General features: G+C 31.2%; 5 protein-coding genes across 6 annotated transcripts; 2 read left to right on the top strand and 3 right to left on the bottom strand.

Annotated features, from left to right (window-relative positions):
• Positions 1-688: 688 nt before the first annotated feature.
• Positions 689-12278, bottom strand: LOC117217091 (sorting nexin-14-like). The gene is made up of 9 exons (XM_033464396.1): positions 12017-12278; positions 10618-10861; positions 9921-10310; positions 2874-3186; positions 2593-2748; positions 2347-2471; positions 2204-2265; positions 1237-2081; positions 689-1155 (listed from the first exon to the last, which is right to left on the bottom strand). The coding sequence occupies exons 1-9, from the start codon at positions 12136-12138 to the stop codon at positions 752-754; spliced, it is 2661 nt and encodes an 886-aa protein (XP_033320287.1). The 5' UTR covers positions 12139-12278; the 3' UTR covers positions 689-751.
• On the top strand, positions 7904-9297 carry LOC117217095 (cysteine-rich venom protein 6-like). Its single transcript, XM_033464402.1, has 3 exons — positions 7904-8023; positions 8916-9040; positions 9126-9297. The coding sequence occupies exons 1-3, from the start codon at positions 7972-7974 to the stop codon at positions 9219-9221; spliced, it is 273 nt and encodes a 90-aa protein (XP_033320293.1). The 5' UTR covers positions 7904-7971; the 3' UTR covers positions 9222-9297.
• A 1766-nt stretch (positions 12279-14044) lies between the features above and the next one.
• On the top strand, positions 14045-21507 carry LOC117217094 (ras-related protein Rab-8A-like). Of its 2 annotated transcripts, XM_033464400.1 has the most exons (5): positions 14046-14553; positions 16488-16548; positions 16736-17081; positions 18520-18522; positions 19288-19877. In XM_033464400.1, exons 1-5 carry the CDS (start codon positions 14430-14432, stop codon positions 19384-19386), a joined length of 633 nt encoding a protein of 210 aa, XP_033320291.1. In that variant the 5' UTR covers positions 14046-14429; the 3' UTR covers positions 19387-19877. The 2 variants fall into 2 exon arrangements, with proteins under 2 accessions (XP_033320292.1, XP_033320291.1); XM_033464401.1 differs by lacking the exon at positions 18520-18522 and having other exon boundaries at positions 14045-14553; positions 19288-21507.
• Positions 21508-22231: 724 nt separating this feature from the next.
• LOC117216946 lies at positions 22232-23502 on the bottom strand (the record flags this gene model as incomplete). The annotated part of the gene is made up of 2 exons (XM_033464129.1): positions 22232-22600; positions 23147-23502. Coding segments are annotated over 2 exons (636 nt in total), but the record flags the coding sequence as incomplete, so codon positions are not given.
• Positions 23503-24497: 995 nt separating this feature from the next.
• LOC117217093 (protein CLP1 homolog) lies at positions 24498-26853 on the bottom strand. The gene is made up of 3 exons (XM_033464399.1): positions 25932-26853; positions 24749-25806; positions 24498-24660 (listed from the first exon to the last, which is right to left on the bottom strand). The coding sequence occupies exons 1-3, from the start codon at positions 26028-26030 to the stop codon at positions 24549-24551; spliced, it is 1269 nt and encodes a 422-aa protein (XP_033320290.1). The 5' UTR covers positions 26031-26853; the 3' UTR covers positions 24498-24548.
• Positions 26854-27949: the final 1096 nt, after the last annotated feature.

The following is a 27949-nucleotide window of genomic DNA, read 5'->3' as shown; positions in this document are numbered from 1 at the left end:
TTTGCGTGTAGCTTCCAACTCGCAGTTAACAACGAAGCAAATAATGGAAAAATCTAGTGTTAGTGCCAGTGTTTCAAGTGTTCGTCGAGTTCTACTACCCTGCAAAAATATCAAGAGGTTAAAATTGAAAAAGAAACCTTCGTTAACAACGAAACACGAAGTAGAACGTTTACGCTTTGCAAAAGAAAGAATGCATTGGAAAGAGAAATGGAGAAGGGTACCATTTTCAGATGAAAAAGATTCAACTTGGATGGTCCTGATGGGGTAAAATATTATTTTCATGACACAAGAAAAGAGACAATGTCAGCAATTTGACGACAAATGGGAGGAGGCAGCGTGATGGTTTGCGCAGGAATCAAGAATTAAAAAATGCAATTGTACGCGAATGGGATACGTTAAGCCAAAATTACAGTCACAAACTATATAAATCGATACCAAATGGGATGTACCCATTATTAAATAAGTATATCTGTTTGATAAGTAATTATGGTTAGTTATAATTTATGTTGATTATTATTTTCTTATTGTACATGTGTTATCATTTCGTCCTTAAAATAAAGCAATTTTTTTTTGTTACACACTAAAACTCATAAGATTTTTAATTATTTTCAACGAACCGCATATCCTGAGCTCATAATGTTTTAATATTAAACGATACAGACGAAAAACTTTACACGCGTCATTGAGAAATTAAAAGTAACTATCTAATCTTTTTGACGAGTAGTGTATGTATATTTCATATGCATACAAGTTAAACTGTAAGTTCTGGAAATATATTTATCAAAATCTGGTCCAGAAGAACATATGCCAGATGCTTATTAAGCGGTGCATTTTGTAAGGAGTCCAAAATTGAATCCATTATTTCAATCCATGGCTTATAAAATATCATTAACCAATAAGGCAACAAACCATACAATCCTGTTTTTGCGATTTCATAGTAATTCCGGCGATTCACTTGAGATGAATCCTTCTTCTCACACAATACCTTTGTGTGCAGAAGTTTTACCACGGTCGCTGCACGACCACCGCTTAGAAGTTTTGCTAAAGCGTTGTAGAGTAGAACGTTGACATATGGATCTATTTTCGCACGCGATGATGAAGCAATCATCCATAGAACTCGATCAATCATCGATGGAACTTTCAGTAACCTCACCACTGAAACAGTAATACTCACTAAACTCTATTTATACAAGAATGAGGCACACGTTATAAAGATTTATAAGATAAAACATTTACCAGCGTCTACAATACAGAAAGAAGCACCCTTAACGTGAGAACGTTCTAACGAAGGGGAAAGTAAAGTTCTAAAATTAAGATCCAAATCAAGATTGTTTCCAAATACTCCAAACTCAAGATCACGACGTCCTTTTTCCTCCGTTTCCTGTACAGTTGATTCATTCGCTGGTTCAACTCCAATATCAGTATATTCATTTTTAATATTAGTCGAGGCCAGAAACACTGCCAGAAACTTGTCCAAATTTTGACCTTTCTCTTTTCTTAATTTGTATGCCATACTTTGATACAATATACCAATATCTGGCGTGCTATAATTTGTAAAGTAAGGCTTCAAATTTGGCACAGTCAAGAAATTATACAACAACTCGCTACTCCTGAGCACTGGTTTTGATAGTAATTTTTCCAGAAAATCTTCATATCGTTGTTTATTAATAGCACATGATGAATGAGGATTCTTTCTTGATGGTAATGGCGAGTCGCTCAATTCTTTGTCACCATGAAACTCTGCCAATCGTGTTCGTAAAATGTAAAAATCTTGATCACGACGTAACACAGTCCAGGATTTTCCTTCGGAAATATTATTGACAGCGATGACATAATAATATAATGTTTGATTATCTCCAGTTTCAATGTGCGGAATATTGACTCGCCATGTTGTTAAATTCCTGTGGGAACTGTCATCGGAATATTTAATCTCGCTATAAGAACGGGAAGGGTAATCTATTTCCTCGCCTTGATATATATCTTGATATGACATCCCGTCTATGGTTGATAATCTCAAAACGTCAATCTTCGGAAAATGATTTCCAATCTTTGAGGATGCATTTGCGGATCCACTAGTAACGCTTTAAATAAAAATTAGACACTTTTTAAGATATAGGAAGTAAAAATTCGCCTAATTATTTTGAGCAGCGTATAACATTGGCAACTGTACATGTTATTATGTCTATAAGTGCAAAAAGATTACCTCAATCGTGGTGACTGCTTAACTCGACTTGGAACTGGTTGTCCGCATAATAAATCATACAACTGTAACGTAAAATAAAGAAAGAATTATTACGAGAACGGTTATATAGGAAATAAAGAACAATTGCTTTTCGATTTTCTTACTTGATAGCTATGATGGAAAGATGGTAGGCAAGTAGATTCTAATAAAGCATGGGCTTCTTGGTGTGCTTGATAAAATGGTCGTGAAGTCCTCATTTCCTGAATTTTCTTTGGACCTCTTTCTAAAACTAGAAGTGTTGTTGACATACAATGTAAGAGCTGGATATTTTGTAGCATGTTATGTTGATAATATATAAATATAAATTGCACATGTATTGCAGATGAACTCTCAAAACGAAGTATTCTTACTTTGACATATGCCCATGGATATATCTCCTGGTAAATGTAAATATTCTGGGCCTTCAGGATCCAGATATGTTGCATACATATTTTGAATATCTGTGTACAAACTACTTTCTGCATTCGAACTCATTTCTGGATTTAACATACGCTTGCTTAGATCATCTGGAAATAGATATATGTATTAGAATTCATCAAATACTTTTACTACAAAAAAATTGTACTTTTAAAAGGAACATTTAATCTGTGCTACTATTTTTATCTATCACTATGTATAAATATGTATTTACCAATGTCTAAACAGAACTGAAAGAGATTCATAGGGCCATTCTCTTTGATGTGTTGCATAAACATGTACAATAAACGAGGATCATTTAAAACTTCATCCAAAGAGGGTTTCAGGTGATTCTGCGTGTTTTTTGGCATCATTGGAATGGTCATCCAGCATTGCAACATCGGTACATTAACTGCGTCCACTTGGTTAGAAATTGGAACATCGCGATGAGTTGATAACGCGACTAACGCATTTATATTGTCTGGATCAGCAATCGCGTCTATTGCTGGCAGCAAAATCCAATTGGCCAAAATTTCTCGAAGTATGACCTGAAAGTAAAATACAGATTTACACTCCCCTTTCCACTCTAATCATTATCATCATTAATAAAAAGAAATATTTTATAATCACGCTCGCGTTGAAATTTTTTATAGCTGATTACACTAATTTCAACAACAAATTTTGTGCTGAAAAAAGATATCGTTAGAAATCGTTAGATATCGTTAGAAAGAAAAAGATATCTAGCTTCTTCCGCTTACAAAAGAGCTACATGAGTATACAGGGTGAGTCAGCTAAGAGTTGGAGCTAAAATTTGTTCGATACCAACAGTTATATTGAAAAGTGTTTCAGATGAAAGTTGAGTGCCTACAAAGAGGACATATTCTGATGTTAGTTTTTCTGCAGGTGGGCGCGCGAAGGTCACGTGAAGGTCAACTTCGCTTTTTTAAATGAAATCATACATTTTTTAATACGCTAAACAATACAAATCGAAATTCTTTATGAAAAAAAGCTATTAATCTACTTGTGTCGAAAAACTATTAGTTTTGTAGATATTCTAGCTTTTATTTTGTAAAACTTTTCGCATGAAAGACAAGGGAGGACGTCAAACAGTTACTCAGAATAGTGTCCATGATAACATATTTTGCATTTTTCAATATAATTAATACTAATACTATATAATTAATACTGATATATAATATAATAATTGATACTATAAATTAAAACATTTCAGCTTTCACTCTTAGGTGATTCACTCTACATTTATGCAATATCAGGAAAAAGAGTACAATAAACAACCTTTTAACTAAGCATATACTTATTGATACTAGAGTGAGCAATAGGAAAATATTGAGAACATAAAAAACCAGAAAAACTCATCGGATAAGATTTTCTTTAATTCGTCGGGGAAACAGCAGGAAATAAAATCAAAATTCTATTGAGAAACCACAGGTTAGAAGGATACAATGACGGAAATGAAAAGAATAGAAAAATGTGTAGATTTGATTCGCAATCTTTTTTCAATCAATTTACATTATTAAATTCAATCCTTTTAAACATTCTGATAGCTATGAAACGGGACTCCAACGGGATTCGCTTAATATTTCTTCCCTCATTATTCCTTTCACCAAGATCCTGTAATTTTATAAGATCGACAGGAATTGAAATATTTGCAGTAACACTATGATAAATTATCGTACTCGATCCTTGATTGGCCAAAGAATTGATCGATTTGAAACAACTAAGAAATGCAAGAGGGTGTGAATATATGACATTCATCGTAAAAGTGGAAAAGCCGGCTCGATACGTCTGTCACCTTGTAAAACAACCATAAAAGTTAGCTCCGCGTTTAATGAACAGAAAAATTGATATATCTGAGTGGCAACAGGGCTGAAAACATTCGCACAGGTAAACCCTATAATAAAGATACAATTAGCGATTCGATAAAGCCTCGCATAAATAACGACCAACTATCGAATAGTTTATCACGTCTTGTTATTTATGTGCACGTGTTATCTTTAAGGAGCATACCCATGCGACTAAATACGTGTTCTATGATAGAAACTGTAATATAAAAATCGAGAACATCGGAGTCATATAATAGGACAGAAAAAAGAACTAACGTTATAATAATTTCAAATAAGAATCACCCAATTGTGCCATTAGTTGCGGACCATTCTGTATATTATTTGCACTGAAACTCCTTTATATCCTCAAATATTTATTAACTAAATATCCTTTTTCGTAAAAATTCAAAAAAAAAAACTTCGATGCCAAACCAGATTGTAGGAAAAATGAACATGAACACATATGTGGATCACTTTGCGAGCCAACTTGCGATAGTAACGGTTAGGATCCGAATCCTTTATTGTACCCTAAAATCGTAAATGTTCGTAATTATTATTATTACAATATCGATACATTCACGTCATAGTAGTATCTATATTCTGACAATGACAAATTATATTCTGATAAATTCCTTTCAGGTATGCATGCAAACTCACTAAAGGTTTTAGGCGTGTAGATGGCGCTGCCCGAAACAAAAGGAACAAAACATGAATACCTCTGGATGATTGTCCGTAATAAACACGCGCATTACTTATAATTCATCCGAATTGATCAACTCCATTTTTATATGAGGTTATCACTCTCGCATTATCCAGGTACAAGATTAGTATTCGATATACATATAAATTTATAATTTTATAACTCATGGGAAGATAGCATAAATAACAGAATTCCAAAAACATGTTATGTAACTGAATTAATGGAATGATCAGCATAACATTTCTGAGTATTTATAGGGTGAAGTAACTGTTTGTATTATATCTGTGTATGTGTCAATAAAGAACGTTCTTAAAGCATATTTAATGTTTATTAAATAAAGATGAGCGATTTAATGAGAAATATTTTCTTAATCCACATATAGACAAACATGCATAAGAAGAAAAATGTCAGGAAGTGGCAAGGCAAAAATGGGGAAACTGGTTTTTGAACATTTACCTACTCACACGCTAAAAACACTGGCTAAATGTATGCATAAATCACACACGCTATACGTACAACTACACGCATACGTCTGAATCATACAAATTCGACTATACAACCTCCACGTGATGTACGTTGGATTATTCTAATACCGGCGGCACGCTTTCATCCAAAATTCAATAAAACGGCGAAAGAAAATCGTACATTAACTTTACATGAGTCGTTGTAAAAGGAATACCCCAATCTTCAAGTCCGTGATGATTCTAGTCGCCAAAAAAATTGTTAATGCCTGTAGAATCTATTGAATTTGACACATTTTCGAAACGGAGAAGCATCTTCGCTATGCCACTCTGCCACATGATACAAGAACTTTGTGGGATAATTAAAATAAGTGTTCCAAAAGTAGAAGCTTCACGCATCAAAACGAGCCCGGAATGATCGTCGTATGTTTTCTAATTACGAAGTTAGAATAGTTTAAATATCATCAATTTTTTGGCGAAAAACCAGCGTTCCTTTAAACACACCAGTGTATTTTCGTACCGATCCTAGAAAGGCTGAATCTTTATGTGCACACCTAATTTCTTTACTGTTCTAGGCTTTGAAAACATGTAGAGAAATGTTGGGTTACTTATTAAAGTCTTTGCTACATTGTACAACTAGCTTCTTGACAAAAGATAGTTACAGGTTACAAGTGTATGTGTCGTGGATAAATGGATGTAGTAACATGTTATCTTAGGGTTTCGATTGTTCAGTTTTGACGCACTGGCAATGGGAAACCAAAAACAGAAGTTAGGCCGACTTGTGCATTCTTTTGTCTCACCAACTTCCTAATCTACTGCGTCATATCATCGTCTCCTCTTGATTTTGTCTTTCTCGCTCTTGCTGCCACCATTTCTTTCTTCGCAAATTATTTCACTTTTGTTTCATTCTTTCTCTCTATTTGTCTTACTTCTTTTATTACCACGGTCTTTTTCCTTGATTCTCTCTTCCTTTTCTACTTTTTCCATTCCAGCTCCCTTCTTTCTCCCTTTGGCCCACTTCAGCCTTTCCTTTTCCTATTCCTCTCCCCATTTATTCGTTTCCTCTTTCCATATTCTTCTGTCTTCCATCATCTCTTCCCTCCATTCCTCCATCTATCTTCTTCTCTCCTCCCTTGTCTCCTCTTCTAGCCCTTTGATCTATTCCGCCAAGTTTTCTATCTCTCACCGATTCATCTCTCCTTTCACTTCCCCTTTTGTTGATCTCTCCTTTTTTCTCTCCTCCTTACTGTCCAAGAATCTCAACCGTTTACTTACCTCCTGCCACCTACCTACCTACCTTCGCGCCACTTCAGCGCTCTCTGTTCTTTCTAACCTTACTATTGTATTCACCTCATACTATTCTCCTTTCTTCTTCTGATCTCGCTCTCGCTTTTCTGCTATCTCTATTGCTCTCTTCTTTTCTCCGCCTCTTTCCTTCCTCGCTACACCCGTTTGCTCATCTTTACTTCTTTGCTTCTGTATTCCTTTGCTCTCCAATCTCCAATTCTGCACGTGTTTACCTTACCAGTTCTTCTATAACTGAAAATCAACTCACAAATTCCGCAGGATTGATGATTGAGTCGAAAGGAAACTTTAGCTCGCTTCTTACTGCATCTTACTATATTGCTTCTTAATTAAAGAACGTGGCACGCAGTCACACGATGACTCTTCGTGATGTTCTCATGATTGCTCCGGTTGCTTATACCTGTACCGTGAAAATTTTGACATGGGAAAGAATTAATTTCCTCAAAATGTTTGGCAAACATTGCTCATCGAATGTTCTCACGGTTCAGTGCTAGCCGTGTCTTCCGTATCGCTTCAGATAAGGGATATTCTTGACTAAAAGGCGCTTCTGTTCTCTGTGTGTATTTGCAGAAGTTCAAGGCCGCAAGTGCAGAAAGATATCCTTCACCCAAACACACACACACACACACACACGCGCGCGCGCGCGCGTAAAAATGAGAAAGCCGGCTCAATATGTGTGTCACCTTGTAAAAGAACAACAGTCGTTATCTCCATGTTTAATGAACAGGGAAATTGGCATACCTGTATGATAAGATTAATAACATTGACATGACTAATCTTATAATAAATATATAAATAATGGTTTGATAAAACCTTACATAAATAACTACCAACTGTCAAATAGTTTATCAAAACTTGTTATTCATGCGCGCGTGTTATCACCAAGGGAAAGACACGTATGACCAAATATACGTGTACTATGAGAGAAACTGCAGTATAAAAATCGAGGATAACGGTGTCAACTTTTCAAAGTCGAGGAAGAGCTCAATAAGTGTAAAGCAAATATTCTTATCAGAAGTTACTATGTCTCGATGCCTAGTAGTTTCTCTGCTTGTTGTCATGATTCTTGGTATTTGTAAGTATTTGATATACTTTGATTTATCCTTGCATGGAAATTGGATCATCTTCAACTTTTCCCTTTCTTTTTTATTTTTATTTTCCTCGAGGCAATCCAAAACATATATTCCTCTCGATATTTTGACATGAAATGAATATTACAAGTAGTGTGTATAATGATTTTCAACGAAGAAATATACAGGGTGGTTGGTAACTGGTGGTACAAGCGGAAAGGGGATAATTCTACGCGAAAAAAGAAGTCGAAAATATAGAATAAAAATTTTTCGTTCGAGGCTTTGTTTTCGAGAAAATCGACTTTGAATTTTCGCTCGGTACGCCTGCGGTACGTTATAACGGATCTCACTGTAGATCGTTGTCTCGATGGAAAAATTAAAAAAAAAAAATAAAAAAAAATTTTTTATTCTATATTTTCGACTTCTTTTTTCGCGTAGAATCACCCCCTTTCTTCTCAAAAGAATGTTTTCTCAAAATCATTTTTTCAGGAGATTTCAATGTCACCGATATGTTTTTGAATAGAATTCTATATCTCTCCCGACATAAAGATCTTAATACTTTTATATAGAGAATAAAAAATATACCGATGGCCTTGAAATCTCTTGAAAAAGTAACCTTGAGAAAAAATTCTTTCCATCGTTACACGTGCCTCTTGAAATAGCTTAGCTTTGTTCTCAGAAGTTCTCATATCATTCATATAAGCATATAAACACAAATAAGGTAGATATTTAGATGATCTCATTTAGTTGAGACACTCTGTATATCATTCGGACTGAAACTCCCTCATATTCTCAAATATCTATTAATTACTAATGTAATTTTACGAATTCTGTGGAAGGGTCAAAATTATATTTTTTTCATCTTCGTCTATGTTATTCGTAAATACCCGAAATTAGATTCAATCCAAGACTCAACTGCCGAATCAGAATGTCCAGAAAATCAACAAGGACACATATGTGGAACACTATGCGAGCCAACCTGCAGTAATCCACAACCAAATCGCAAGTTTTGCCCTCGAATCGTGAGTGTTTGCAATTATTAATTATTAATATGATATCAGTACACTGCATCATAATATTTGTTCTCTGATAATAAATTCTTTTCAGGTATGCAATAGAGCTACTAGCGGCTGTAGGTGTGTAAAGGGCACTGTTAGAGACACAAACAGTTCACAATGTGTGCCACTTGATCAGTGTTCGTAATAAACACACGCATTATTTGTAATTGATTCCAAATGATCAACTCCATTTTTATATAAAGTTATTAACTTCACATTATCAAGGTATAGAATTAGTATAAGAATTTTCAGAAAAGAAATGCTATTTTCATAAATGTATTATCTTATAATTTATGAGTAGGTAGCATAAACAATTGAATTCCAAGGTGAATAAAATACAAATTTTATGTATTTTAAATTATGAAGTTGATCAGCGTAGTTTCTGAGAATCCATAGAGTAGTGAGTAGAGTAACAATTTATATGTGTATACATCAATAAAGTAGTTCTTAAAGAATATTAAATATTTATTAAATAATGACGAGCGATTTGATAAGAAATATTCTCTTAACCCGCAAATGGACAAATATATTTTTACACTGACCCTAGAAAAATTTAGTCGTTTATGTCCACGCCTAATTTTTTTACTGTCCCAAACTTTCAAAAAACGTAAAAAATTCTACGATGCTGATTGTAATCTTTACTATATTGTACAATCAGTTTTTAGTCAAACATTTAAAAGTTTTCACAGGAAGAATAAAAATTTACTTTGAAGGAATTCGCAAGTGAAATTTCGTTTAGGGTATATCATAAACAATTTATAAAAGAGAAATTCACAATGGTCTTCTCTTAATAATCATTAGTTCGATCTCATAAACGTTTATAAATAATTCTACAAGAGCTTACCTTGTTGTTAGTAGACACATGGATGGCAGGTAATAAATACGGTATAAACGCTGTTACAATTCCTCTCAGATAATTCAGCTCTGCCTTACGCGAGTAACTCGCTGGATGTATCTCACGACCAAAATGGTCGATCAGTTGATTTCCGAAACAAGATGTATCCGACAAATCCTTTATCTTTGTGCGTAATGTTTTCCAATCTTGAGCATGTTGCAATATTAGAGGTATTAAATGGTAAAACACGACATTGGACACGTCTGTGCGAAGCAACCGAACTGCAATATCTTTCGTTGCAGTAGCTGTGGCCAAACGAAGCTGTTGTACGAACGCTTCGTTCGTCGAAAAATCCGAGTACCATGCGCAAACATATTTCTGCAATAAATCTTCCAGAAGCTGTGGAAACAAATTTTATATCTATTCTTTTTTTCGTTTGATATATATATATATATATACGAAGCGTGACAGTAATTAAATACGAACTTTATTTGTTAATTTTTGCCGAAAAGTTTTAAGGTAAAATGGAAGTGCAGTTACAGAAACCCAATTAAATTTCATTACAGCAAAAGATAAGAAAACAAAATTGCCACAAATTTCATTATTACAAGGATGAGAGAAACGAAAGCAAAATTGTTGCAGAAATAAAAGGAAAATTAAAAAATTAAGAAACTTTATGAAGCATTGAATTGCAATGATTAATTACTTGTTCTAATGCATGGTCAAGATCCTTCGGTATTTTCACTTTCGTCGAATGTGGTAACAATTTATGTCTCTTGCAGCTATTATTACTGCAAACGCTGCACGGATCCTTGATTTCATAGGTTGGATTAAAACTATCGCTTATTGCATTTAAATTCACGAGTGCCACGCCGACATACTCTAATATAACGAGCCCATAAAAGACACTGGTTATATAGAGACAACACACAATAAGTACCCAAATGAAACTGAAATTCGTAGATAAATCAGGCAATTATTATATTCTTTAATCCTTGTCAAATCTTGTCGCTTATTATATTCCTTATTTTTTATTAACAAAAGAATTAATAAAATGTGGAAGGATTTCAGCTTTTGACGCTGTGACAATGATAGTAAATCTACCACTAAATCTGTACAATCCATTACATTCAAAAAAGAACTTAATAAATCTTTCACAATTTCTATTTGCGTCAAAACTGTACCAAAGATTATAAACTGTTTAGTTAACGATTTAGGTAAATGAATAATTGTACAGTGTAGCTAATAACTAGACTGTGGATGTTTATGCATTTATGAAATGTTTAAAGATGTAAAACATTGCAGAATATACTATATAAAATATCCAAAGTAGAGCGCATACTAGCATGTATATATTGAAAGAAATGATACAATCAAAGAAATATAAAAAATATAATCAAAAATAATAAAAAACAGATTCTTCTTGAAAACGCTGTGAAAATCTAAAATCATCTAGAAAGTAATGGAATACATAATAGAATGTACAAGTTAGTTAATAATGCAAAAAATCAGAAATTGATGTAGTTCTTCTTCCAAATAAGCCCTACAATTTCATTAATTATACGATGCCAATAAATCTTAAATTCTGCATTATATTACATAATCGATAAACTTAGCTTAACAATATTTTTGTAACTAATGATATTATTATAATTATCCAATGTAATCTTACATTTTTTATCTAATTCGTAACAGGTTGCTCATCATACAAAATTATGTATATACTTGTAAATGCACAAATGTATGCATATTATTACCAATTGCCATACACTAACTTGTTGTCCATTATGTTCAATTACGTATAATAATATAAATAACAAAAGTTGTTAAATATACAATTTATCATTTATATAATTGTATAAAATCTTTATACAAACACAAATAGTATTTCTTATGTTCACTTCTATAATAAAAAATTACAACTTTAAGAACGTAGAATGATATTTTTACAATAATTTAACACAAAATTACATAAAACTAGAGATACTGTAATAATAAGATAACCTGATACCAAAATAACAATAATCAAAAGACGTAAAAAATAAATGATTAAAATTAAACATATAATTTACTAGTAATAAAATATAAGTATTTAAATCACTTACCTTTTAAATACGATCAAAATAAACGCAATTAGTATGAAAAGAGTCACAGGAATTATTATATTACACACATTAATTATCGTCTTACAAAAGTCTTGCACTTTAAAGACAGACACAAATGCCATTATTTTATTAAAAATTCTTCTTTCTCGAATTATGATAGAACATTGTAACCAGAGCAAAAGAGCACGTAAACATTTCCAATATCAACGAACTTCAATACGACGTTTTGGCAGATAACTCAGTATTAAGAAACCACGTGACAAAAACATTCAATCTATATATATATATATATATGTATATTTAACTTCGCAAAATTACGAATACTTAGCACATAGATAGTTTTAATTTTAAATATTTCTTTGTTTCTTAAATCACGTAATGTAACTATTAATAATAAGCAAATATCTTAAGCTTTCTACAAATTTTATTTAGAAAATTTTATTAAATTATTGACATTTATTTAGGTTTGCATTATATAGTTCTTACAATATTTTTATATATGTAAATGAATTACACAATTGTTAATAAGGAATTTCTCTCATTTATTTAAACATTTTCTTATACTTCGAGAAAATTAATAGAAGTTTTTACTGAAATGTTAACATACATGTAAAATACAGAATATACACAAATACTAAATGACAGGTTTAAAAAATTATATTTCTTAAAAATATTGTAATGTGTAATACAGTAAGAATTTTGTACACACATGTACAAGTATTCAAACTTTCTGGACTACTTATAAAAAAAATATAATTTTAGTTAAGCAATCAAAATATCATTAACAATAATACTTTGTGTAATAAAAATATCCTTTTTCAATTACATGTTGTTTCCTTTTCTATTACTGTTTCCAAAACGTTACTTTTTTGTACATTTAGGAAACATTTATATCCTCGGTTAAAATACAGGAACGGAAGATTATAAGAGATGTATTATCATTTTGTTTCACACTTTGCGTTTTGTTCTGGTTCTTGTGACCTTTTAATAACTTCCCTTTTCAAGATCTGTGCTTTTTTTCTTTCTTCTTTAGTTCTAAATCGAGAATTTCTTCTTTCTTCCCTTGTCCTTACACGATTTCTTTTCGATATTGGGTCTGGGACAGCTGTATGAGGTTTTAAAATACTAAAGCACCTTGGCTCCTTCGATTTCAATAATTCTCTACGTTGTTTCTTTGACAATACTGGAGTTGTTGTAGAAACAACGAATAATTCTGAATTATCACGAGAAGCAAAAGAACCTAACCTCTCTTCTAGCCGAGAATCCTCCAAGAATTTATCAACATCTTTCATGTCTACATATTTACGCCATGCTATTTTGTTCTTTTTGGAAACTCTACGTTTTTTAGTACTAGCTGCGGTCATCTTATCGTAATTAATAAAATTATATCACGTACTGTAGCACTTAGTTTCTAAAAGATAATCTGATTTTCAATTTATTATCTGTTGGTTAGGTTTTTATTTAGGTTTCGTAATTAGTGAATTTGTATTTGAAAGATATTCCTATGTCCATGAAAAAGGTACATTAGGAAGATAGTCTATATAACATGACATAAAAACTTCTATGAAAAAAATTATGGCTTCAGAAATGTGTCAAAAATAATTTACCACCATAATCTCATTGATTTAAAAAATACAAATTCATTACAATGTAATGAAAATTCGAAACATAGAGAGCAACAAATATTCAATTCTTTCAAATCCTAACTTCAAAACTTCAGAAGCTTTTCGTTCTTAATAGTGGCATTTCCAATTGTATTACTTTACAGTGTTACGTCACTACATAAGCTTTCAAGATTTAAAAACTTTCAAGATTTCCAAGTTTTTCAAAAATTTTAGGTTTCAAGGCATCGAATGTTATCCGAATTGATTCGAATTTGGATAGTCTTGAAAAATATTAAATCATTTCGAAACTGAGGTTCGAATGCCCACTATTCTAATAGTCTTCATATAAACTCGCCACAACGTAACTGGTTGCATGAAAATCCAGCTTGTTCCCGACACACGTGTTGCGTATGCGTATACACACGCGCGCATCACCTGTGGTGCGGTCAGAAGGCTGGCCACAACACCAGAGAAAAAGTTGTACTTACCGATGGCTGTCATCGCTTTTTCTGACAGATGTTTTTGCGTGATCTATCACACGAGCTCCGTCGTTTCCGAACAGATTCCGCCGATAGTCTCACCTTTAGACCTTTTCTGAACTCAATATTGTCGCGATAGTAGGGAGACAGATTCTAACCGAGTGTGCTCGCTTTTAAGTTTAAAGGGTGCGTCATTGGAATTCCAAGGATCACGATTACGCGAGAGAAGATCGTGTTAAAAAGGGGGCTGAAAGAATAAAACAGGGGAATATTAAAGAAGTGCGAGAAGAGATCACGTGAAATAAAGAGTGTGACAGAGGAACAAAGGGTATGGCGAAGACGTATGATTATTTGTTCAAGTTGTTGCTGATTGGTGACTCAGGGGTCGGCAAGACGTGCGTCCTCTTCAGGTTCTCCGAGGATGCTTTCAACACGACCTTCATCTCGACCATTGGTAAGTATATCCTTTTTTCTTTTCTTTTTCCCAACAGCATTTTCCTTTCTTACTTTTATTCATCTAGTTTTGTTTACAGATTTTCAAGTAGTAGCATATATTTTTTCAATGAATATCAATGAATTACTCATCAAATCTTCATATACAATTGAAAGATTAATTATCAAGAGAATATTTCTCTCAATAATATTTATTATCTTACAAATGTAAATTTAGTTGTATATTTGTTTCTTTTTAAGGATATATTCTTCTAGAAGTTTAATTTAGGTGACCGCTGCTTATGCAATGATTATTTAAATACAGTTATTACATTTGTAGAAAGAATTTTCTTTATTAAATGCAGCTGTGTATTTTTATTTTGTGATCTCTATATCCTGAGTTCTTAATTTAGAGATTGCTTCCTTTTGTTTATTGAGATTTATTTATAGAAGGATTTTTATTTGTTTATTTGGTTGTTTACCTTTTAAAGTTTCATACATATATGTATATGTAATATTTATATTTCTATATATATCTATTTAGCTATTTATATGTTTTACGAAATATTTGTGCAACTTCATAAACATTCTTATCTATATGTTTATTTATATACATACACAATAGTGACTGATTTATCTAAGATATCATTGCTGTGTTTATTTCTTATTTATTAATGTTTATTTTCAAATAATCAAAATCTGAATATTAATTTCTTCAGCTTTTATTGTTCCTTAAATTATTTATTATAATTGATGTTCTATAAAGTACACATATTTTTAATATGTATATTTATATTTGTGTGATTATTTACTTTATACCACATACCAATGATTTAGAAGAAAAGATTTAAGTAATGAATTATCAGGAATATATTTTGTTATAATAATAATAAAATATGCAGCAAATTTAATACGTTTCTATGTCAATCAAATTTTTAATCCCATTATATATTCAAGTAAATGAAAACAGATATTGTTACATGAAATAAGATCTATTGGAAATATCACATTACCTAATGGGCATATATTTTATATTGTATTATGTTTTTTTTACATTTATGTGGATATTATTTGTTATCCAAACACGTGGCTTGAAGAAAAGTAAAAATTTAAAAAATAAGTTATATTTTAATATTATTTAATATTAAAAAGATGAGAAAAATTTGATTATATATTTTTTTTATAAATGGTAATTGTCAGTCATAAAACTGTAAGTAAAATTATGTCAAGTGCATAAACCAGATCAACCAATTATTAAGGCCACCTTACTATGTTTACTTGGACAAAGTATATTTAGTACTTAAAGATTAAAGTAAATATCAATTCTTATTTTCTTCTTAATATGAAAAAATTAATATTAATAGAATGAATTCATATAAACAAAGTATGTAATATTAATATTTATTTAACATATCAAATAATGTATATTTAGAAATATAAGATTCATTCAATTTTATCTTTTGGAACTTTTTCTATCCCTAATCATTTTAGAGATATAATTCTATACAATTGTGTGAAACACCCTATAGAATAGCTTTGTATAGTCATGCAGAATAATAAATTTATGTTGATTTAAATGCATATTCATGTATGTTTAAACATTCATAGCACAACATAGATTCCTTTATTTGTAAATGTAATGCATAATACTTTGTGATTGTTTTAACTTTGATTTGAATCAATCTATAATGAAATTAAAAAAGAATGTTTTTAGAGAATATATATAGATATTTCAGGATTATACTACAGAAAAACTATAGTTTTTACATTTATTGAAATATACTTGAAATAAATTTGAAATCCAATCTAATTCTTAAAGGCACAAATTTGTAATATTTATTGTGTGCAAAATATTAAGTGTATTTTTAACAATCATGATATTATTTAATTTGTTTATTAATTCAATAAATTCTTTTGGCCATTGATTTATGTTACTTATTTATTTCATGCTTCCAGGAATTGATTTTAAAATAAGAACCATAGAATTAGATGGCAAGAAAATAAAATTACAAATATGGTAAGTACTAAGTAATTAAATCAGATTCTTAAGACTAAAATATTTCATAATATAACTATTAAAATGTAGTAATATGTAGTAATGTATTAATATATAATTTTAATGAGAATGTCACAAATTTAATGCTTTACTCTATATAATTTTCCTAATATTTATTGGAATAAAGATGTTTTATATGTCTTTAAAGGGATACAGCAGGCCAAGAAAGGTTTCGTACAATAACAACAGCATATTATCGTGGTGCAATGGGTATAATGCTAGTTTATGATGTAACCAACGAGAAAAGTTTTGAGAACATAAAGAACTGGATTAGGAACATAGAAGAAAATGCCTCTGCGGATGTTGAAAAGATGTTATTGGGCAATAAGTGTGAGCTCACAGAAAAACGGCAAGTTTCAAAGGAACGAGGGGAACAACTTGCTGTTGAATATGGAATAAAATTTATGGAAACCTCTGCTAAATCTAGCATTAATGTTGAAGAGGCATTTTATACCCTTGCACGAGATATCAAGGCTAAAATGGAAAAGAAACTGGTAAATATCTTTTTTCAATATGCTTCTGCTTTCTTCTTTTGTCTTCTTATGTAGCTATAGAGCGATAAAAGGAAAAAAGATATTGATTAATAATTCTGTACTATTATAAGTATAATTAGTTAATAGTAAAAAATATAGAATTGGAAAAATTGACTGAACTTCCTAAAGGAAACTGTTTAAGTGTGTCACATCTAAATTTGAATCGAATAAAAAGTTTAATATATCAGTATATTTTAATCCTATGTTTAAAAAAATTGTAAGAATCTCTATTGTTATAATTATATACTGAAACATGAATTATATACATATATATGTCGGAGATGAAAGAACACCGGAGTCTGTAATTGAACAATTGTAGTTATTCAATCCGATTGTAATTGTTCGAGAGTTGTGATAATGAGCTTGGGCTCGAGGCGACAGTCAGTCGCCGAACGTAGCCGCGGTCACGGGATTTGCCTAGCAAAGGTATGGAGTAATTCTATAGCTCTCCTTAAAGGAAATATTCGTGGCGACACGCGACAGTAAACATTCCAACGGTTTCTGTCCCGTGGCTCGCCACACGCAGACCCTATTCTTCGAGTAAGATGATTGCCAGATGTCGATGCGTCTCCGCAGTACATGTTCGGCTAGCCCGAGGGCCCGTTATAAATCTTAAGGTTTAGTTAACTAAAGTCCTTCAAACAGACAAACAGTCTTTGTCCCAACTACGGGAAGATAGGGGAGACATATTTTTCAACGAGCGCGGTCTCCCACTAGCAACTTTCCCTCGAGGGCGGCTAGCATCTTTTTCTAACCACCGATATGGAGATTGACCAATTAGCAGCAACGTCAATTTCCCTTACTTTCTGAACGAAGGCTTTTCTCGACGAATCCGATGATCTCGTATCCTTAGACACACCCCATTATAGTTTTCCTCTGTGGCATCATCGGGACGGGAAAGGCATTCTCGTTCGCGATCTCACTGATGAAAGGAGTAACCCTTTACGACCAGTGAATATCACGCATCCGACTTAGATTTTGTGAGTACGTTCATCTATCATCCCGTCGACCGCGGATTCGTTATTGAACCTGGGATCATTGTCATTAGTTTCTCGAGTGCCTAACTACCACGGTTACTTGTCCGGCTCTATAATAATCGTATTTGCACTAGTCAATGTCTTCTCTATTGCACAACGACAACGTGTAACCCAAACGAAGATTCGTTTCACGCCCCTAACCCTAATTCTAATGTCCTCTCCGACATATATATGTAATTCTTTCAATGGTAATTCTAGAACTCAATTTTATCATTTTCCAGAGATTAAAACTGACTCTTGTTTAGATATAGTTTAGTGGCTTTCACAGATATATTCTAGAAAATAGGTATACACTGATTAACCACCATTTCTTTGTTTCCTGTGTCTGTTTCTCTGTGTTTGGTGCGGGTCTGTCTCGGCAGAAGGTAACTCTTCCTCTCTGTACACATTACATATTTTGCACGACTATTTGTAATTTATCTACATTTAATACTAACACTTAGTACATTGTATCAGAAAGTTAAAAAATAATTCTTTCCTTATTGTCAAAATATTATTTACTATAAAAGATTTATTCAGATTCTTCTGATTCAATGCCACTAATAATATATTATACTATATATGTATGCATATTTCACTCTTGTCTATGATGGAGTGTGTTCTTTTTAGCAAACTATGCTTTTGTTATGTAATAGCATGCATATTAAGAGCTTATGTGGACATGTTAACACAATAACTGTTTTATAAATTTCATTTCTTATTATTGCTTTTATATCTACCAACTTATATTCTTTTACTCTCATAGAAAGCCATATAAAAATATATGAATGAATATTTTATAATAACATATGACACACTTTTAATATCCTTCATAATTCTTCATAATCAATATTGACAAGTACAAATTTTATTTTTGGTGTTTCAAATTATTTGTTATTAATACTTAGACTGTGGATTTGTATGCATTTGAAGATGCAAGAATACACAGGTCTCATAATATGCAAAAATATATAAAATATCCAAATCATAGTATTCTATAATATTTAGCAGCTAAAACAATTCCCTAATAAAGTTTTATCTTAATTTTAAATGATTAAAAATCCACATAAACATCCACAGTCTACTTTTACTTAAATAAGCGGTATATTATATGAAATTAATATCTAACAATGGAATTATTTTGAACACAGGAGGCATCAAATCCACCGAAAGGAGGAGGACATCAATTGAAAGCATCCGAGCCACAAAGGAAGCCACCAAGTTGGCTTGCACGATGCACTATACTCTGACCCATCAGCCGGCATATCCTCGACCGTCACCAACTACTCTTTACCTTCGGTCTCCTTCGCTCGCTGCACGTCGCGAGTACTTCTGTGATTTTACTCCTTGACGGCCACCTTCGTTTCCCTCCGTCGCTGCCGGTCTCTCTTTTTTACTGATTACTCATAGGAGCTCTTTTTATCCTGGAGGAGAAACTGCCTTTCCCCTCATCCTTTCCGAAAAGAAATTAAAAGAACAAAAAAAGTAAAAAAAAACAGAAAAAAAGAAACAAAAAAGGAGAAGAAGAAGAAAAAAAGGCACGTTCAAAAGAGAATTTTCCGAAGGAAACGAATCGCGAATTGTGATAATTTTTGATAATTTTTTAACGACGCTCGAATACCACCTCGTAAGTCACATCGTTTCTACTTGTCACGTTTCATAACGAAATATTAGGAGTGCAATTGATCGAGCAGTCTTTAGAATGCTTACGCCGTGTAAAATTGATATACTGTCGAAGAAGGATAATCTTAACTTCTCGACCAGTCAATGAGCAATCTAGAAAATAAATCAATTTTTAAAATTGCGCGTCGTAAATAACGTGCAATTCTGCTTTTCGTTTATCGTGCGATTCATTTACATACGTTGTAAGCTTTGCTATAAATGAGGATAATAACGACGATAAGCTGGAAGTTGGCCACCCGTAGAAACAATAATAAATTGTTGATTTGTTTTTAACGCGTTAACTTATAGTGGCTCATGAAAGTATTCTAATAATTACCGCAGAACTATTTTGTGAATATATTACGTGTAATGTACGAAACTTTTTGAAATTTTGTTTCCACTGTAATGAGACACGATTATCGTGATTATTATGATAAAATTTGAAATCGATTCGAAAGTGTATATAGAAATTTCAAGATATTTATTGCAAATATACAGTTAGTGAAAAATTAGTACACAGCATGAATAGTCATCTTAAACATAAGTAAATGATAAAGATGAACTCTCTGAACATAGAGAATTATTAATATAATGCATAATTGACTGTTTAAATACTTTTGTGACCCCTATAAAATATATGCTTCTACCATCTTATAGCTTCTATGTACATTTGCAAATTTTTTCTTTATCAATATAATCGTGCTATTTAGGTTTCATTACAGTACTAATAAAATTTCAAGATGTTTCCTATAACACATAATATATCCATAAAAGGTTTTTGTAAATATCTGAATATTTTCAGGAGCTACTGTATATTTTGAAAATCTCTGTTCTCGTTTAAACGATCGTTCGATATTCAGCAGTTTTGCTTCTATTGTATTAAAATTCGACTATGTTAAATGAATGCAGATAAATATGAAAAATATAAGATGTTTTTATATTTTTATGTTCAGATGCTATGCATACGAAGTTTCTCCTCCACGTTTTAATTAATCAAGGGGTACGATTTTTTAACACATATTTTTTGCATTCGCTTTATTTAAATGAGTGAAAAAAGAGAAATAAAAGGAAGTAAACAAGAAAGAGAAAATAAAAGGAAGAAATTTCTCTCTGGCCAACGCATGAGAAATCTCTTCTTTTTTTGAAAAGCATTTCGAAGCTATTTCTTTATAAGACATTGTAAAAGCAAGACAAAAAAGAAGGGAGATGCGAATAGGTGAACAATGGGCGGTCATTTTTTATATATAAATATAAATATTTATATAGATATATATATACATGCATATATATCTATATACACATCGTCAAGTTAGCTTTTTCACCGGATCGAAGAAGAATTCCTCATTTTATTAATTCAATAATTAGCGCAAATTCAGAACTCGAAAAAGAAAGAAAATAAGACGAGAAGGCTTTTTCAATATTTTTGATTTAAATTCTTTTTATTCCTCCCTTTTTCTCTGTTGTTAAAGAAATAATAAAAAGGAAAACAAGAAAAAAATGGATAAAAGAAGTAATACAAAAAAGATGGATCACGGATTTCGTCTTCGTTTGAAACGCTTGTTGTAATAGTTTTCTTTTTCCAAAGAAACAGAGGGTTCTCTTTTTTTTTGTTTCTTGTTTCCTAAGAACGAGAAAAAAGGGATTCCAATCTGTTTCCACTTATATACTTAAAATATACGATTATTATAATACATTTTATATTAATCCTATTCGTCTATTTTTATTGTTATAACCCGCCTTTCCTTTGATATCGCGACACGATCAATTTTTTAATTGTCAAATGTTATCGATTAGTTGCGAATAATGATAATAATGATGATAATAATAATGTTACACGATTCCGTTTATACTGTTATTGATATTATTTATATAATTACGACTCAGCGTCGACGGTGACTTTTTTTTAAATCTAGTATATATAAACGTAGTGCTATTTAAAGAAAAAAGAAACTATGCGTCGCATACGAACAATATTTTTCTCTTTTCGTTTTAAGAAACTTTTCTTTCATGGTCAACCACTGTAATAGAGAGGTCGCTGGAAAGCTTCCAGTTTTAGTTTTTAACAAAATGGAACAAATTGAAAATGGCAACGAACTAACGGCTAATTTTTTCCTTACAATCTCAAACTGCTTCAATGCAAGGATGGTGTTGTATATACAAAATTATTAGTAATTTTTTAACATGTTTTATAACGATAAGCAATGTAATTTTATTTTGAAATATTTTATCAAGTCGAAATAAACCTATTACTTATCAGATGTATTGAGAAACTGAAATGAAATAAATGTTGGTAATCATCGACTTGATTAACTTCATTCATTAGAATTGTTTTCATTATTGTTATATTTATATTAAATTTGTGGACAGCTCGTTGAAGATTCTGTCCAATTTTTCTTCAAATGGTACAGGAGCTTGCATTTTTGTTTCGAAGTTTGTTAACATTTCTTTCAGCTGAAAAATATAGATTAATAACACAAATACAATACATGATATTGTTAAACATTTTAGTATTATGTAACTTTTTATAATACTAATAACGCAAAAGAATAATATAATCTATATACCTTGAAACATAAATTTTCCATTTCTGGATGTAATAATATACTATTATTGGATAATTTATTGAATTCGTTAACAGAAAGAGCAGTTAGTTTATGTTGTAATTCTCTTATATTTGCTTTGTTTCTTTTATTCATTGCATGAGAACAGAGACCAAAAGTTTGCAATCGTCTGTTCAATTGAATTGCAGCTTTGCTACTTTCTAATAAATATTGCTGTTCTTTTGCAATCTTGGCAATATTTCTAATTTAAATAAACAAAGATTATTTTCAAACTGATATCGTAATTAATAATGAGTGATACATATAAAGTTTTTATAAATAATATTCATTTTATACAAATAAATATTTATATATTGATGATATATTATTATAATCTTAATGATATTTTTTACTATTTAATATAAGTAAAGAACTTTAAATGTCTCTAAAATTACTTGTAAATTATATAATATTTTAAACAAATAAGATATTGTATCGTAAATAACTCTTACAAAACTTCAAGGAGATAACTTAATCTTTAAGAAGAAGTAGAGATAATTGATAAGAGTAAAGCAAATGGCAAACCCATTTCACACCTTTTCCTATCAAACTACGATTCCTTTTATAAAAAATAAGTATTTAAAAAAAAGTATTTAAAATATAAATAATAATAATTTTCTAAGAATGATTTCTAGAATAATAATGCAATAAAACTTTTATAGAAATTTACATATCAATATTAGCTGTGATTTTCTGATAATCATTCTTTAGTTCTATTAATGCTTGCTCTAGTTTCTCTTTTTGTCAAATTTCCCGCCGTAATATATTTTCCAAACTCGTGATTTTTAATTTCACTTTCGCGGCTTCTGTTTGGCAGGATAGAGCTTCTTTTGTTAAAACATCACTCTCTTTAAGCAAGGTTTCATAATTCATTGACAAATTCGAATAATCAATTTTATTATGCATGTTTTCCTCCTCCAATCGAACAATCGTTTCTGATGCCAATTTTAAACGAACTTTTAATTCGTTCGATATTTTTTGTTCATTTTGCAATAGATGATCTTTCGAACAAAGTTCTTCGCGTAACAATAAACATTCTTTTTCTAAATTACTCAATTCCTTCTGAAAAAATGTTATTAAATATTCATTGCAACAAATCTTATTTTAACTTCTTTTACATATTGATTTTTTTTCTTTTGATGTAAAAATATATCTGATATAAATTTTGTATAAAAGAGTATAAAAATGGCGTTTACTGTATTTTGTTGATGTTCATAAATTATTTCGCGAAATTTCTTCTCAAAGTGAGAAATATCTGGTATATTAGATCGGATGATTTCCATTTCTCTTCGGTTTTAATCATTAAAGAATTAATTTGAATTATAATTTGATTATATAGTTTGTTTTGTTCTATAAAATAGCAAAAATTGTTACAAAACTACTCGAAGTTTGAAATACTACTACATCATCTTGAATAATCGATCTATCGAACTTACAAGACATAACAAAAACTGGGAAATCGCCAATTGGTGTGTTGGCTGCATGTGTATTCAATGCTTTAGATTAATGATAAAACAGTCCCAAAAGGATCGCATGGCTCTCTATCTTCGAAAAGTTATGTTCTTGGTACAGCAATTTCTTATGTTTTTAATGTTTTTATTGTAATTTCCATTTGTAAAATTGTAAGAATATGCAGGAATACTATAACAAATAAAAATAATAAAAAATTTATCAATATAAATTGTAAAAATTTAACATTAAAAAAACAATATTTTTATTAAAGTCATTTATAAAGTAGAATAAAAAAAGCTTATTGATTTTTCGAAAATAAAGGGCCATGCATTCAAATCTTTTTGAGTTTGTTTCGCCATCAACCTAAAGCGTCTAATGCACATACAGCCAACTCATTAGAGATTTCACAGTTCTTGCTATCTCACTGTTAGTTTTATCTGAATACATATTTTTCAGGTTTCTTACTACTCTAAGAGGACTGTGCACTAATGAGATAGATATTTAGGTTCCATTTAGCTGACCCACCCTGTATAATGAATTTTACGAAATGTTTATTTACCTACATTATACAACTAGGAATTTTATTATATCTTATTATAATCATTTAAAAATCAATTCCTACTGTATTAAAAAAGAAACACAGAAAGCACTTTTTAATAGAAAATTTATTAAACTCATTAAATATCTCATATAAAAAGTTAATGACTATCCATAAATTGTATATCTGAAAGTAATAAAACTGTATTTGGCAATGGTCTTGGCTGTGGACTCAGAACTGTAAATGTTTGTCTGTCAACATCAACATTGGTTCTATAAACAAAACAAAAATAAATTATATAGTTATATAACTCTTATAAATTATTTTCACTTAAAGCATTCTACTTATAATAATTCTTACACGCAGACAAATCCAGCCACATTAGTTTGCACTACATCATCTTCTGGTGAATCAGCAAATGAAACAGATAATAGATGATGAAGAAGATTTGGTCCAGGTGTAACAGCTACTAATTTTGTTAAATTATCTTCTGCCTTCATTCCAAGAGGCATACAAGATGCGGGAAGCACTGGAGCTCCAATTTTGTATAATCTAGCCTCACTCCATTTCACTTCAAAACTGTGTGGATAAAGTGGTGTCCTAGAACCATAGAAATATTCCCTGACACCTTGATCTCTGGCTTCTGTCCTTTGAGTTTGACTTCTTTCCACAACTCCACCACTTTTTGGAAGGAATACAACTTTAACAAAGTCTGGCATATCTCTAACAAGTTCATTGTACAATCTTTCCTGATCCAATACCAGAATTGCATCTACTTCAAAAGCCTGAGCAGCATGTGTCAACAATTTATATCCATCTCCTTTTACCCAACCACATGTGTTTATTACTATTCCTGAAACTCTGGCTTTTTTATTTGCTTGAAGTCTATCAGAACAGACTTCTGCAAGGCGCGTTACAAGAAGATTATAAAGAGCAACATTAGCTTGTGGAGTTTTATGTCCAAAGTGAAAGACTAATGGTGCCTGCTGACTGAAACCATCAACTACATTTGATGGACGTTCAACTAATAATGCTCCAACAGTACCTGGTATTGCTATGTGACCTTGACCAACATCCAAGTCTACAAAAATTGGCCTACGACCCATCCTAACTGCATAATTTAATAAAAGTCTACAAAGAGTTGATTTTCCTACATCACAAGGACCAACAACCATTGTTATGGGACCCCTAGTGTCTTCTTTCTCTGCAGCTTCTCTGAGTCTTTCCATTGCAGCATGACAATTTAAATAAAGACCCATTGGGGTCTCTTTGGCTACATAACTAACGTCAGTTTTTCCAACTAACTCTACTGTACAACCTTGCCAAGTAAATACAGCTACTTTAGCACCAGCAGTAAATTCATATTTTTTGCCTTTCACTAATTCTGTACCAAAAACTTCAGCTAATCCACTCTTCAACTAAAAAGAAGATTAATATAATGTTATGATATATTTACAAAAGATGGAGATGAAATTAAATACACGATGGAAATAAACAATATAATATAATATAATACAAAGTACACGAAAGATATAATACATACCTCTAGCGAAACTTTTTCATTTTTTGTTTCAACTTCAAATCGTAATTCACAATCTGGATCTAATTTAAACTCCTGTGTTTGCGTTTTTTCGTCTGTCATTTTGTGAACATAAATTATATTCAACTATTACATGCCTTTATATCATGTTTACTCTAACCTCTATATTAACATTTGGCAATGTCTTCAACACTTAAATATAGTACTAAAAATGAATAGTACTAGAGATGGAGAAATATTTTATAGTGTATTATATAATTATTTATAATGATCGATTAGTTTGGATAATTTGAATTTAAACAATTTTTTATTTAATAAAATTGGAACAAAATTACTAATTTCTAGAAACCCTAACCGCCAACCTATGATGTTATTGTGACGGTATAAAATTGCTGTGCGCAACTTCAATCGAACTGAAGATGTTTCTGGAAGCGAGAAGTTAACAACCGCGAATATTTAGAAACAGAATCGCTTTCCAACATTCGAGAAGTATGGATGTATGAGATCATGTAATTGTATATTAAAATCTCTAAAAATAATAAAGGGTGTATAAAAACCATGTCGTGCATCAAATAATTCCAACGCAATAATATAATACGGTCATTTGTCCATCGATAATTCCGAACTATCGATACTTATAGAAATAAATCGATAATCTTCTGTTATTTCAGAGGAAATTTCCTCCATGGTCGAACGAACTATCTTAGGTATAGAAGTACAATAGAGTTAAAAATAAATAAAAAATTAAATTTTTTAGATCGCCAGGCTCGCATTCAGTAGCGAGAATGATACTTATAGAAATTCATCAGTCAAAAGAAGAAATTTCGATAGAAAATCTGAATTTTGTCGACTTAGCAGGATCTGATAGAATTTAAGATTTCAGTGTCATACCTTTTTAGCATTATTTAGACTATTTTTACTTTTGTAAATCGTATCAAAAACTGTAAATAGTTTAGTATAAAATATATTCACGTAATACTAACATATTGCGCATATTTGTCCAACTTTACTTTAATTTTCAAATTTTTAAAGATATTTTATATGATAAAAAGAAGTCACCGTTTGGAACTATTATACGCTTTAATACTCCTTCCAAGAAAACAATTATAAATATTAATTGTACCACATATTAGATATATGATTATTAGAATAAAAAATGTCGCCTTTTTATGCAATATTAACATTGCAGAAGTTCGAGAAATGCGATACTGGAGAAAAACATGCAATAAACTGTACCAAATATCAAAGAAGAGATTTCCGAGGAGAGAGAAAGAGAAGAAATTCCCACAGTGCAATTCGCGTCAATCGCGTCGCACTCGAAGCCAGAACTTATTCCGTCGCCAAATCTCTATCGTGCAATACGTGTCGTCTCTGGTGTTCTATTATGAGTTCATTATGAGTATATTATATGTAATGATTCGAAGTGATCCTTATATGGTAACTAGTGATCGAGTATTGCATTTTTGTTATGCTAAAATGCAATGGAACGATTTTCTTTCGCTTTAATATATTTATTTTGAAAACTAGTTTTGTGTTTATTAATTAGTTATACAAATGATTTCTGTGATGTACGAATCTCACACAGTACTGCTGTTGCTCTTAACCCCTTAACCTACGATTTACGTTCGAGAATTTTGGACCGAAAACGTAAACAAGCTATTATATATTATATTATATATTATATTTGGCTCGATCATCGTACTGCGAGCTATGTCCGTAATATTTACGTTTGGTCCGACCATCTACTAGGGGCTATTCCCGTAATATTTACGTTTGACCCGATCATCGTACTACAGGCTATGCCTAATTCTTCTAAAAATTCCTTTCCTTTTGTCCTGTAAACACTTTTTCAAGGTTGGTAAGTCATTTTTAAACGAAGCTGCTTGCAAACACCTTGTGAGCTAAGGACCAATTGTTCTTGTATCGACCGTTATACGTATTATGTATAAGAGAAAGTCATTCAAAATCTTGATCTTATAACATGCAGTTACACTCATTAATATTCATAATATCTACGTGCT

The sequence above is a fragment of the Bombus bifarius genome, unplaced genomic scaffold, assembly GCF_011952205.1.
Source record: "Bombus bifarius isolate JDL3187 unplaced genomic scaffold, Bbif_JDL3187 scf7180000007974, whole genome shotgun sequence".
Taxonomy (NCBI): Eukaryota; Metazoa; Arthropoda; class Insecta; order Hymenoptera; family Apidae; genus Bombus; species Bombus bifarius.
Note: the sequence above shows the minus strand (reverse complement) of the source record. Positions and strands in the feature narration are given on the sequence as shown.